The sequence below is a fragment of the Pteronotus mesoamericanus genome, unplaced genomic scaffold, assembly GCF_021234165.1.
Source record: "Pteronotus mesoamericanus isolate MK-2021 breed Mesoamerican mustached bat unplaced genomic scaffold, CSHL_Meso_final scaffold_174, whole genome shotgun sequence".
In the NCBI taxonomy this organism is placed as follows: domain Eukaryota; kingdom Metazoa; phylum Chordata; class Mammalia; order Chiroptera; family Mormoopidae; genus Pteronotus; species Pteronotus mesoamericanus.
The window spans coordinates 8,607,620-8,619,806 of record NW_026555309.1 but is presented as its reverse complement, the minus strand read 5'-3'; the positions used below and the strand labels follow the sequence as shown (position 1 = coordinate 8,619,806).

Genomic DNA, 12,187 nt, shown 5'->3' with positions numbered 1-12,187 from the left:
GAAGCCTGTCCAGAAAAAGTCCAGCCATTGTTAATATAACAAGAACTGTTTGCACAACATTGATGTGACCTGACAAATGGAATATGCATATGTGAACAATAACAATTTTCCTGTACTAGTCAGTGGGGACGATAGATGCCATTGAGTGAGCATGTGTACTATATGGCTGTTGTATTCAATGACTGAGCAAATAAAGTGTGGAAGCTGTGTGGATGATTCAGAAGGCTGCAACTAGGGGCAACTGGTGACTGGCAGCTTCATCACGACAGCGCACCCACGCGTGCATCACATCTTGTGCAGAGCTTTTTGGCAAAACATCAAACCCACCTACAGCCCAGATTTGGCACCCTTTGGTGACTTCTGGCTTTTCCCAGAACTAAAATCACCTTCAAAAGGGAAGAGATTTCAGATTGTCGATAAGATTCAAGAAAATATGATGGGGCAGCTGATGGCAACTGGGAGAACTGTGTGAGGTCCCAAGGAGCCTGCTTTGAAGGGGACTGAGTTGTCATTCATTGTCCTATGTATAATGTTTCTTGTACCTTGTATCTTTTTCGGTAAATGTCCCTATTTTTCATATTACATGGCTGGATACCTTCAGACAGACATCACATATATATGTATTAAATAAAAGTAATAGGCTCCTTTATTAACAGCATTTAATAATGCAATAAGTATTAATGCAGCAATATAAACTATGCACAGTTAATTTATTAATGCACCAAGTATTCCTGTAACCAGGTTAATAGGGCTGGGTATATATTTATCTGACTTTCTGACTGATTCACTTGCATACTTCCAGTACTTCCAGTATTTTTATTTTTTAATCCTCATTGGAGGATATGTTTATTGATTTTAGAGAGAGAAGAAAGGGGAGAGAGAGAAACATCGATGTGAGAGAAACATAGATTGGTTGCTTCTCGTTTGTGCCCCGACCAGCGATCGAAACTACAACCTAGGTATGTGCCCTGACCGGGGATCAAACCCCTAACTCTTTTGGTGTGTAGGATGACGCTCCAACCAACTGAGCCACCCGGCCAGGGCCATACTTCTTATACTTAAATGTATTCTGCTCCTTCTCTCTGAATTACTTTTCCTTCTGCCTCCTTTTCCACATGATCATTCTTCTGGGTCCAACTTAATATTTCTTCATATTTGAAGCTTTTCCATGAGTTAACATCCCCATTCTCCTTTATCCTATCAAAATTAGTTATATTTAGCAAAATTTGTGTGTAATTAGTTCACTTCAGCCGTGAAGTAATCATTACAGTAATAAAGTTGGTTGTAAGTCATGTCTCTTCTAGTAAATTAACTCTATGAGGATAGGACATTTTTTTACACTGTTTAGTTACTGGAACAGAATTTGGGTCCAGCTGGTTTAAATAACATCATCTATTATGTTTGTGTTCTTAAATGCATTTCCTGAGTATCTGGTCAGTCAAGTCAACAAGCATTTGTTGAGCATCTGCTTTGGACTTAATAATAAGTAAGGGGTAGGCGAATACAAAAAAAAAAAATGTATATGACTTAATAACTTCCTAACCGTAGGGAACTTTTTATCTGGCTGAGAAGGCAACATTAACATGTGTAAAGTGGTTTATATTGAAACTGTATGAAAGAAATTTCTAACTTATGTAGTACTTTAAGTATATGCTTAGTTCAGAGGCAAATGAGAACAATGGAGAGGAATACTTCATTGAGAACTCAAATTGGGTTTGGTAGATAGGTTTTAGATAGTTGAGGGAATGGTCTGAATAGAGGCACATATTGGCTAGAATGTTGAAGGGAACCGCCTTAAGTGCGTTGCTGAAAAGTTTATACTTTATCCTGAAAGAAATAGTAAGCAAAATGAAGCTGATGATTTAGGAAAATTAATCTCACAGGAGAATGAAGGAGAGGTTGAAGAGGGGAAAAATTAGTGGCAAGGAAAGCAGTCTGGCAACTACCAGTTATCTGGGCTTGAAGTTGTGTCTAAACTGAGTAAGAATGACAGTGAATAAATGATATGAAAATAGGTCAAAGGAAAGATTTAGTGACTAGTAGAGGAGGGGAAAGATCTCAAAGATAATTGTAGGTTAAGAGTCTGAAAACTTGGAGAAGTTGTTGTTCTGCTGTCAAACATATGGCACCAGTTTTGGGGGAAAAACAAATGATTCTTTTGAATAAAAAGGTGTTAGAACATAGTTAGAATTTCCAGTAAGCATTTATAAATGGAACTGGATATTAAATCGCAGGAGAGATCTAATTATATGGAATCAGGAGTCACCCTAAGAAGATATTATTGGAACCTGGATTATTGCTTTGTTTCTTAAACATTAAGAGAAATTATGCCTAGTGCCATTAATTTTGTGATCTAAATTCTCAGTGGCTTTAATTTGTGTAATCTTCACAAACACAGTTTATGTTCTTATAACCGTGTCTGTATACCAATTACTATAACCCATTAAGCACATTTGGCCTTCCTAAAGGTCACTGATGCCAAACGAATTGTTCACTCAAATCATTATTTCTTTTATTAGGAAAATAACTGATTTCAGGAATGTGTTTTAGAACTCTTAAGTGTATTCTTCACAAAATTGCTGTCAAACTGAAGTGACTCTCTTTTATGTATGGTAGTTGGAGGCAATGTGGACTGGAAGCAAATAGCAAGTATTCAGGAATCCATTGGAGAAACCAGTTCTCAGAGTGTCGTTGTTGCTGTAGACAGGTAAGGTATTCATTTTATTCTCTTTTCAGATGAATACTCTTTTAATTGTGTAGCATTTAGATATATTTTGCTCAGAAGTAAACAGAAAAAATTTATTGCCAAAATAACTTTCCTGAAGTAATATGACTGTATTATGATATGATGTGATTCATGAAGCACCTATAATTTTGCATTTTAGAGTATAGAATATAGGAAGGAAATAAACACTATGATAATGTAAGTTACAATAGGAAATAGTAGACTTGATGAAAAGGAACACAAATGTTTATTTCCTATATAGAAACCATACCCCTTGTTATTTCTATTAGAAAATAGAGTGTATTTTGTCTTGCTCAATCTGTGACAAAGGACTGTATTATGGGTAAAATGAAGGGATTTGCTGGCAATTCTCATTATAAGCTTCTTTGGAAAGAACTTTGGAATTGGTACATTATAGACATTACCAAGTATTCCTCATTTTTAGTTTATTTTCTAAAAAGAAAACACATACTGTGGTTTATTTTACTATTGGACTATTTAGTTTATTTCAGATTTTTAAAATGCCCAGTATGTAGAATACATTTAGTGTTATTTTGAAGATTAGTTTTTTCCAGATGAATGCCCCCAAAATTGAAACTTAACATTTCACAATTCTGACATCACAATTTTTTTTTTACCATTTGTATGGAAGCTTTCAAAAATGTAAATATAATGTGTAATATATGTATTTTTTTCTTTTTCAACGCTTGGAGACTCAACTCATGTTGATTCATTATTTTACTTTGCATCAGATAAAACTTTTTGCTCTAAGTATAGACAGAACTAGTGTGTTCCAGGCTACTGACCCTGCAAGTACTTTGTGGAAGTTTTTCTTTGAAAAGAATTCTTAATGTCCACTTGCAGTCTTTGTTTTGGTGGGGGGAAGGTTGAAGAAAGATATGTATCATTGTATATCCATTATACAACTCAAAGGTTTACCATGCACTTGGTATTTTCCAAAGTCCTTTACAAGTATTATTTCATTTAATTCTTTGAGTGGCCTCAGGAAATGAATATTGTTATTGTTCTCAGTTTGCAAATAAGGAAACTGAGACTTGGGGGAATTAAGTAACTTGCTCATCCCTACAACTAGGCTAACTTGGTCTTGATTATTTTGATAACCATTTCATTCATAGAGAATTTTAAGGAGCGGAGCCAGAGCAAACACTCAGGCAGCGTATCTTGAATGTGCACGCTTTACCTCTCTACCTGCATGTGCAGCTCCACAGCAGTGTAGTGTCTGCCCTTCTACTGTCAGAGTAGCTTTCTTCCAAGTGATTTTTGTTTTTGCTTTCCAGAAAATAATCCTCACTGTCATTATGAGAATCATGCAGGCAAGAGTCAACATTTTACCTACTATTTATTTCCATAAAATACTTTCTATGACCATACCTAGTTCAGATTTATCCAACTATGTACTCACTCTTTGTTATAGACAGACATGTCACTCATTTGGACAGATAATATGCTTCTCTGTTTTAAGAATTTGTGCAGTTTCAGAGGTGCGTTAGCAAAGTACTATTAGAACTTTGTCATGTCAAACTCATCATCACCAAAGACTTCTACAAACATAAATTTAATATACAACTTTATATAAAACCTCAGTATTTAAATATTAGCTTATAATGAAAACAAAAGTTATATTTTTTATTCATTTTAAGATATTCTTGTGTGGTGAGTTTCACTTTTTCATTAAATTTCTTCTGAATTTCAAGTATCTCAATTTATTTGCAAATTCAATATTCTGACTCTAGTCTGTAAGCTAACTCAATGAGATTACCCTGGTATTTAAGACAGTGGTGAGAATATTATCAGGAACATCCGGGAAAGCTCTGTACTTGTTCAGCTGGGAAAAAAAGTTATTTTACTGTCCTTAGGCCGATTTTGAAAAATCTTTTATGACAAGTATAGGAGCTAAACATGAAAAATAAAAATAATAATTCTTTGCTTAATGATTTATAGCTTCTGTTTTTTAATCAACAGAAAAATACCCGACTTCATTAAAAACTTGAAGATAAAATTTTCAAATTATCTCCACTTTTGTATTAGAAATCCTGTGCCATTGGAATTTAAGAGAATATTGAGCACTTCGATCTGGAGTGCCTGATCCTCTAGGATTTGCTAGGGTAGAACTTGCTAGGCATTGCTAAACTAGATCAATTTTATAAGTATTACTAAACTATGTAGGGATAGATTTTTGTCCCAGAATGATTTATCTATGAAAGATTAAAAAACAGTTATTTAGTAGCATAGTTTTTGTGTAGCGGGGGAGCACCGCACAGGTCACTGCTCATCCCTGACGGCTGACAACTGCGGCGGGGACGGAACATGCCACAGGGAGCGCGGCGCTCCGGGATCTGAGGGTTACTGTCCGGGGCCAGCTGAGATGGGAGCGTGGGCTCTGAATCCCGCAGAGCCCGTCCCGGGGGTGGCACGGATGGGGGAATAAACACGAGTTGTCGCAAACACTTCTCTGTTTGCCAGGAGAGGGGACATGGCTCTTCCCTCTAGTGGGGAAGGCCCCAAGCCCCTCCGTTCAAAGGCTTTTACTGAAAAGGTTACCAGTGAGGCTAGGTAACAGGAAGGCACAGGTTATCTCATTACATCAGTATGTTAATGTTTGCAGAGAATAGATGATGTTTTGAAGAAAACAAATGGCAGGAACACACCGATTCACAGGGATCTATCCACAGGGATCCATCCAAGAGGAGACTAGTAAACAAGAGGGACAAGTAAACATGAGAGCCATAGTAAACATAAGAGAGCCAAAGGGTATAGGGTTAAAGGCTGTGAATAATGTATTCCCCGCGTGAGCTGCCTATAGCTTTTGAGGGAAAAACAAAGCATGCTTTAAAGAATTTACTTTTAGGCCTGATTTCTCTTGGGAACCGCCAGATCTGGTTTAAGACTGTCACCGGTATTTCTGGTATTGTTTCAAGCCTGAGCCAGGTTGGGGGAGGGAGCCGCCAAGAGACAAGGAGATTTCTTTCAGAAAGAATGAGGACTCCGGCCATGTCCAAGCTGAGCTGAAGGGTACAGTCCTTTTTGCCCTTTCTCTGTATCCCCCAAGTCCTTGTCTGCTGTCCATATCGGCCGATGTCTGTCTCAGGTTGTTTCCTCTCGTGAGAAAACTTACCATCATTAAGCAACCATCACAGGGCCAAGCAGGGGGATGTGAAGGAGGCAGAAGCTGCGCCCCTGCCAGGGGGACAGGTTTTGTCTCCTCAGGGGCCTGTTTTTCCAAGGCCTCCTTGATTATTTCCAGCCTTGGGGCCCTTTCGCCTGTTGGCGGGGTTACAGTTCCTGAAACCAGACAGAGCGTTTCCCAGCATTTTTGTTTTTATTGTTTTTTAAGCACATCAGATCTAGGTTTGTAAAATTGGCCCACCATGCATTTTGGGACATTCTGTCACCTTTCAGAAATGTATACAGCTCAGCCCCCACTGCATTAGCTCTTAAATATCTTTCAGTTAGATCTAAGAATTAAACGTTACTGCTGATATTTTCACTGTGAAAACTTTTTACGAATACAGTAATTTTCTTTGTGTGTTACATACTGTTTAAAGTTTATTTGATCCAGAATCTGCAAGCTCTGTCAAACTTACTTTTTTTTTTTTGCATTACTGCATTACTCTCATGATATGGATGAAGCAATAATCTATCAAATTTATTTTTCTACTCATGCTTCCCAGGACATGTCCTTTGATATTAACACACAGGGTTCTCATGCTACTGTCCTTTGCTTTTCATACAGGGACTATAGAATCCATTTCATAGACTGATTTTGTGAAACATAGTTCTATTTTCCTGCCTTAGTATATTAAGGTTTAATTTTAAATGCCTCCGCAAACCGCTGTGCTCTCCATATGACATATCTTTAGTGGAGCATTACTAGAAATAGAGCACCCCTCAGAGGCTACCAAAGTGAGTAGGAATTTGAATGCTCTTTCCCAGGTTGCATGCTTCCACTACCTTCCAACGTCACCAGAGTCTACAGAACCCATCTGATTGCAGCTGCAACTCCTCTGTCCTGTGGCCTTTGTTCTCCATTATTTCACTGCCTTCAGAGAATGTGTTGCGTATTTTCCCTGTAGTTGCATCTAATCTCCGTCTGTGCTTCTGTTCTTTTACACCTTTGACTCTGCCATTTGCTTTCCTCTCAGTTAAAAATTGTTGTTACTGGGTTTTTTTTGTTTTTTGTTTTTCTTTTGCTATTGTTTCTCTTCCTGTTATTTCTCCTATACAGTTTAGTTTTGACTATATTTTTGTTTTGTCTTTTTATAATGCTTTCAGTGGGGTTACCTCTAGTTTGAGAAATCAGCTAATGAAATGCATAGTCCAGCAATTTTTAATTTAGTTCATAGGAGAGCTTTTGTACAAAGGCTTTGTATATTCTAATTTCTGGATCCAATCAAACCACTGGATTAAATGAGACCTTATTACTCTTGTTTTTTCTCCCAGATTGTGTTTTCAGCCAGATCTTTGAATTGTTTTGTTCTACTGACAAGAGCATTATGGGAAATCTTAAGATATTCCTTTAGCAGGAGGTCATATTCTGAGTTATTATGTTGTCAGTTTTTAATTTGTTTTTCCAGTCTTGTTTTTGTTACTCATTGCCAGAACACATAGACAGACATTCAAGGGCAGTAAGATTAAAACAATGTTTATACTCAGAACTTTTAGATTATGGTAGCAGGAAAGAAATAGAATATATTTAAAATGTTTATGTTTTGCTCAGGTAAGTGTGGGGCAGTGTAGCACAGTGGTAAGAAAGTAGACTCTGGAGTCAGTCTGACTTGGTTTGAATCTTGGCTTTAGCACTTACTAGTTCTGTGACTTCAAGGAAATTTTTATATTTATAAAGTTGTAAGTTTAATCGTACCTACTTCCCAGGGTATTTGTGACTATTTTGAGAGGACATATATGAAGAATTTAGAGCAATACCCACCTTGTGATTGTTGGTAGCTGCAACTTACTGTGATTGTTTTTATTGTTTTTAATTTCTTTGTTTTATTGTTCAATTACAATAGTCCCCATTTTCCCCCCAGTACGGCCCCCAACCTTACCCACCACTACCTCCCTATTTTTATTTCTAAGTTTTTAATATTTGACTAGCACCTTCCTTTAAGGTTTCTTTTTTATCATGCAAATCTTATAGTAGTAATTTTAAATTGAGGAATATTGGTATATGCTGGAAGTCACATTCAAACCCTTGATTACAAACCCAAGTATATGCATAAAAATGAAGACATTACCATATTTAGACTATGTATATGTTTTCTTGTTACTTATCTGCTATTACTGTATTAAGATCAAACTAAATTTGGTAAACAAAAAAAAAAAAAAACACCAAACAGGAGGACTAAGATGTTTGTGGTGAAGTCTTTTATGAAACTTTGAAACAGAAAAAGAGCTCAGTGAGGAAGTCTTGGGACAGCTGGGCAGCATACCTTAACACTGAGTATTTGAATGCCCTAAGGAAGGTTGGTTAGCTACTTCTTGGTTAAACTGTTGGAGGCTACTCACAAGGTTCTATTACATCGTTTGTAACTTAAATGAATTTTCTAATGAAACACATATTACTTGTAGAAATGAAGTGGAATATTTCATTTTAAAAATGTGTTAATGTTAGTAGATAATAAGGGAAAAATTGAAAAATTTTCAGTATCAGTGTGCCAATTATTAGTTTTACAACCTATTTTTCTTATTCTCAGAGTCTTATAACTATCTAGTGTTTATAAATTTACTAATAAAATTAGAACCATATATTCTTACTTTATATATTATTGAATGCAAAGGAGGGAGAGAGGAGCATCAAACCATACTTACTGAACTGTGTAACAATAAAAAATATTTACTTGACTGCCTGATTTTTTGTTGTTGTTGTTGTTCCTTTAAAACAGATCAGAGTAGGTAGTTCCCCAGGTCACTTACATTTGAATTGATGTAACAGATGTGAGGCTATACTTTTTTTTCAGACTATACATTTTTGAGTATTTTTTTTTTCTTTAGGATATTTACAGGATCTACAAGGCTAGATGGAAATGCTATTGGTAAGTATATACATTTATTTCACCTATAAACTGGTTGTTTGGCTAAAAGACTTGAATGATAAGCTAAAAAATTATAAATCTATTTATATTATAGTGGATTTTGTCCGTTGGCTCTGTGCTGTGTCTATGGATGAATTACTTTCCACTACACATCCAAGAATGTTTAGTCTACAAAAAATAGTAGAAATATCATATTACAACATGGGAAGAATAAGATTGCAGTGGTCTCGAATTTGGGAAGTTATTGGAGATCATTTTAATAAGGTATTTGAATAATTATAGGATTCTCTTACATTTTTATTATTTTTCTTTATTTAAAATTGCCTTATCTAATTGAGACATTTTTCTTTCCAAGCAATTTTTAAGTTGTTTTTGTGATTAAATTTAGAAAACCGTTTGAATCCTGTTTTTCTTTAGCTCTAGGTTTTAAGAATTTAGTTAAAATAATGTTTTTCTTGTTGAGAAATACTGTTAGCACCTAGCACCTTTATGGAAAACCTTAGGGTTTATTTATCTAAGCTATTAATGATGGACTTCCTCTAAAACAAAAATAAAAAATTATAAATTTCTACTGTTGATATTAACACTCTATATTTCTGTTGCCATTGCAGGTTGGCTGTAATCCTAATGAAGATGTAGCTATTTTTGCAGTAGATTCCTTGAGGCAATTGTCAATGAAGTTCTTAGAGAAGGGGGAGCTTGCTAATTTCAGATTCCAGAAGGACTTCTTAAGACCTTTTGAGCATATAATGAAACGGAACAGGTATTTTATTTGTTGAATTACTTAATATCAGAAAAATACTTTATTATTTTTCACAGCAGGGGGAATAACAGAAGAAGGGAAAGAAAACTAATAAGTTTTATCTGTATGCATAGTCAAGCAATTATATTAATATTTTAGGTCTCCAACCATTCGAGATATGGTTGTACGGTGTATAGCACAGATGGTGAATTCACAAGCTGCTAACATTCGGTCTGGATGGAAGAACATTTTCTCTGTATTTCATCTAGCTGCATCTGATCAAGATGAAAGCATAGTGGAACTTGCATTCCAGACAACAGGGCACATTGTCAGTAAGTATTTCTTTTAGTGATGTTTAAGTTAAAAAAAAAAAGAAGAAGAAGAAGAAGAAACTATAATGTGTTCAGAAGATAATTCAAGTATAAAGTTATGGGCCTATTAATGGTTTTTAAGTTTACTAAGTTTTGCCACATAAGCAGAGTGAATAATGATATATTATTATAGTTAACATTTATTGGCTGTTTACAATATGGCAAGCACTGTAAGTATTCTGCATGTGTTTTCTTAAGTCTTACAACAACTTTATGAGATAAATGTTAGGAAACTCAGGCCCAGTGTGGTTAAGTAATGCACCTAAGGGCACAGAACGAGTGAGTGATAGAGCTGAGATTCAAAGCCAGGGAGCTTTAAGACAAAGCCTTTGTTTTGAACCAGTACACTCCACAGCCTCCTTTGACTTTGAGGGAGAAGAAAATATTAAAGATGTAAGTTAAACCTGACTAGAAGATCATAATGATGATCATCAGCATCAGGACTGACAGCATCACAGCTATCATTTATTGAGTGCTTCCTTGAATTAAGTATTGTGCTAAGCACTTTAAATTTTTTCAACTATCCTGTGGGTATTATTAACCTTTTTTATAGATTAAGACATTGAGATACAGAGAGATTAACCATAGTTTTGTATATTCATTCAACAACTGTTGATACAATACCTACCATGTACTGGTCACTGTATTAGCTACTGAGTTTATAGTGTAAACAAAACACAGACCTGTTTCCTTGTCTTTACTCCTCAGGACGGTGAAGTAAGTGGTCACCACAGACTTGAACCCTGTCTGTTGAACACTAAAGCCTTTAACTTTTAAGAAATATACATCACATCCAGAGGTTGATGTATTTTTTTGGTATAATTAAGAGTAACTGAAAAAATTATAATTAATTTTATATCTTTTTTTTTTTAAGCGCTTGTGTTTGAGAAACACTTTCCAGCGACCATTGATTCTTTCCAGGATGCAGTGAAGTGTTTGTCTGAATTTGCATGCAATGCAGCTTTCCCAGACACAAGTATGGAAGCAATTCGACTTATTCGCCATTGTGCAAAATACGTGTCTGACAGGCCTCAGGTATAGTGTCATTAAACATAATTTTACTGAATATTTTCCCCAGTTCAATATTTACTGATTATTAAACTTACTGAGAGCCAAGTTTATTTGAAAATTAAGAGGATATGAAGCATTGGTTTTTCAGTAAACCCCAAAATTATCTGAGCTTCATTCTGAGTTATAATGGGTAGTACTGATAGCCAGTGTTAATTGAAGATACTAGGTATTTTTTTGAGTGTTTCACCCCTGTTAACTTGTTTAACCTTCATCACAACTTTACTGGATAGGTAGTGTTGTAGTCCAATACTGATAAGGAATCTAAGGCAAAAAGAGGTTAAAAATGTGTCTGTGTTTGTTGAACTCATAAAGGAGACCTAGAGTTTGAACTCAAGCCTGCATTGTTAGCCATTAACCTGTACTGCTTTTTGCCTATCGTGCTCTGCAGTGCAGAAGTTGGCTGTCAGTGGATGAGTGTGGGCTTCAGCACTGGAGTCAAAGCTTGAACTGGCAATCTGGCTGCCAACTTTAACTCACATGTTTGACTCTGTCTTTACAACTCCACAAGGAGAAGTGATACATCATAGATTTGGTAATAAGATTTCTACTGCATACTGACATGGACTTGGGGTGTGCTGAGTCCAAGCATCAACTCATTTGACCTTCATACCTCCCCACTGTGGTTAGTGTGGCTGCACGGTGTCATAACCAAGTGATAAAAATAAACAACTGATTTAACCTGGTTAATAATGTAGAAAGCTGGTAACAGTAGAAGCTAAAGCCAACTTTTGTATACTAGTACAGTGCTCTTTATTGACAGTTATTCTCCTTTTTATGTATTTAAATTATTGTGTTTTATCATATTGTTCACTTGGATTTGTAACTTTAATTATTTTAAGTTTTGGAAATATGCTTAATGTCGGTATTATGTTTTGCCTTTAATTACCCTACCTTTCTTGAAGGCTTTCAAGGAATACACAAGTGATGATATGAACGTGGCTCCTGAAGACAGGGTGTGGGTGCGAGGATGGTTCCCAATCCTCTTTGAGTTGTCCTGTATCATCAATAGATGCAAATTAGATGTAAGAACCAGGTAACAGTCAGTGTTTGCAATTAAAATTTTGTAAGACTTATTTTGACTTTAATCAAATTACCATTTTTTATGTGAACAGAAATTCCATTGTGAAAGGCCATAAATCATGAGCTTTAACAAATATAACAATTATCAGAAAGATAAATTTTAAAACATGTTAAAATAAAGCAGTGATAAAAAATGGAAATACAT

The 12,187-nt window shown here is 35.6% G+C and overlaps 1 protein-coding gene across 1 annotated transcript in view; it reads left to right on the top strand.

Annotated features, from left to right (window-relative positions):
• Positions 1-12,187, top strand: part of ARFGEF1 (ADP ribosylation factor guanine nucleotide exchange factor 1) — a 104,345-nt gene that overhangs the window by 72,510 nt on the left and 19,648 nt on the right. Inside the window, exons 23-29 of the mRNA XM_054590231.1 lie at positions 2,617-2,707; positions 8,738-8,778; positions 8,873-9,042; positions 9,390-9,541; positions 9,680-9,852; positions 10,766-10,926; positions 11,865-11,995. Of these exons, the coding sequence (XP_054446206.1) occupies positions 2,617-2,707; positions 8,738-8,778; positions 8,873-9,042; positions 9,390-9,541; positions 9,680-9,852; positions 10,766-10,926; positions 11,865-11,995 (919 nt within the window). The remainder of the gene's footprint in view (positions 1-2,616; positions 2,708-8,737; positions 8,779-8,872; positions 9,043-9,389; positions 9,542-9,679; positions 9,853-10,765; positions 10,927-11,864; positions 11,996-12,187) is intronic.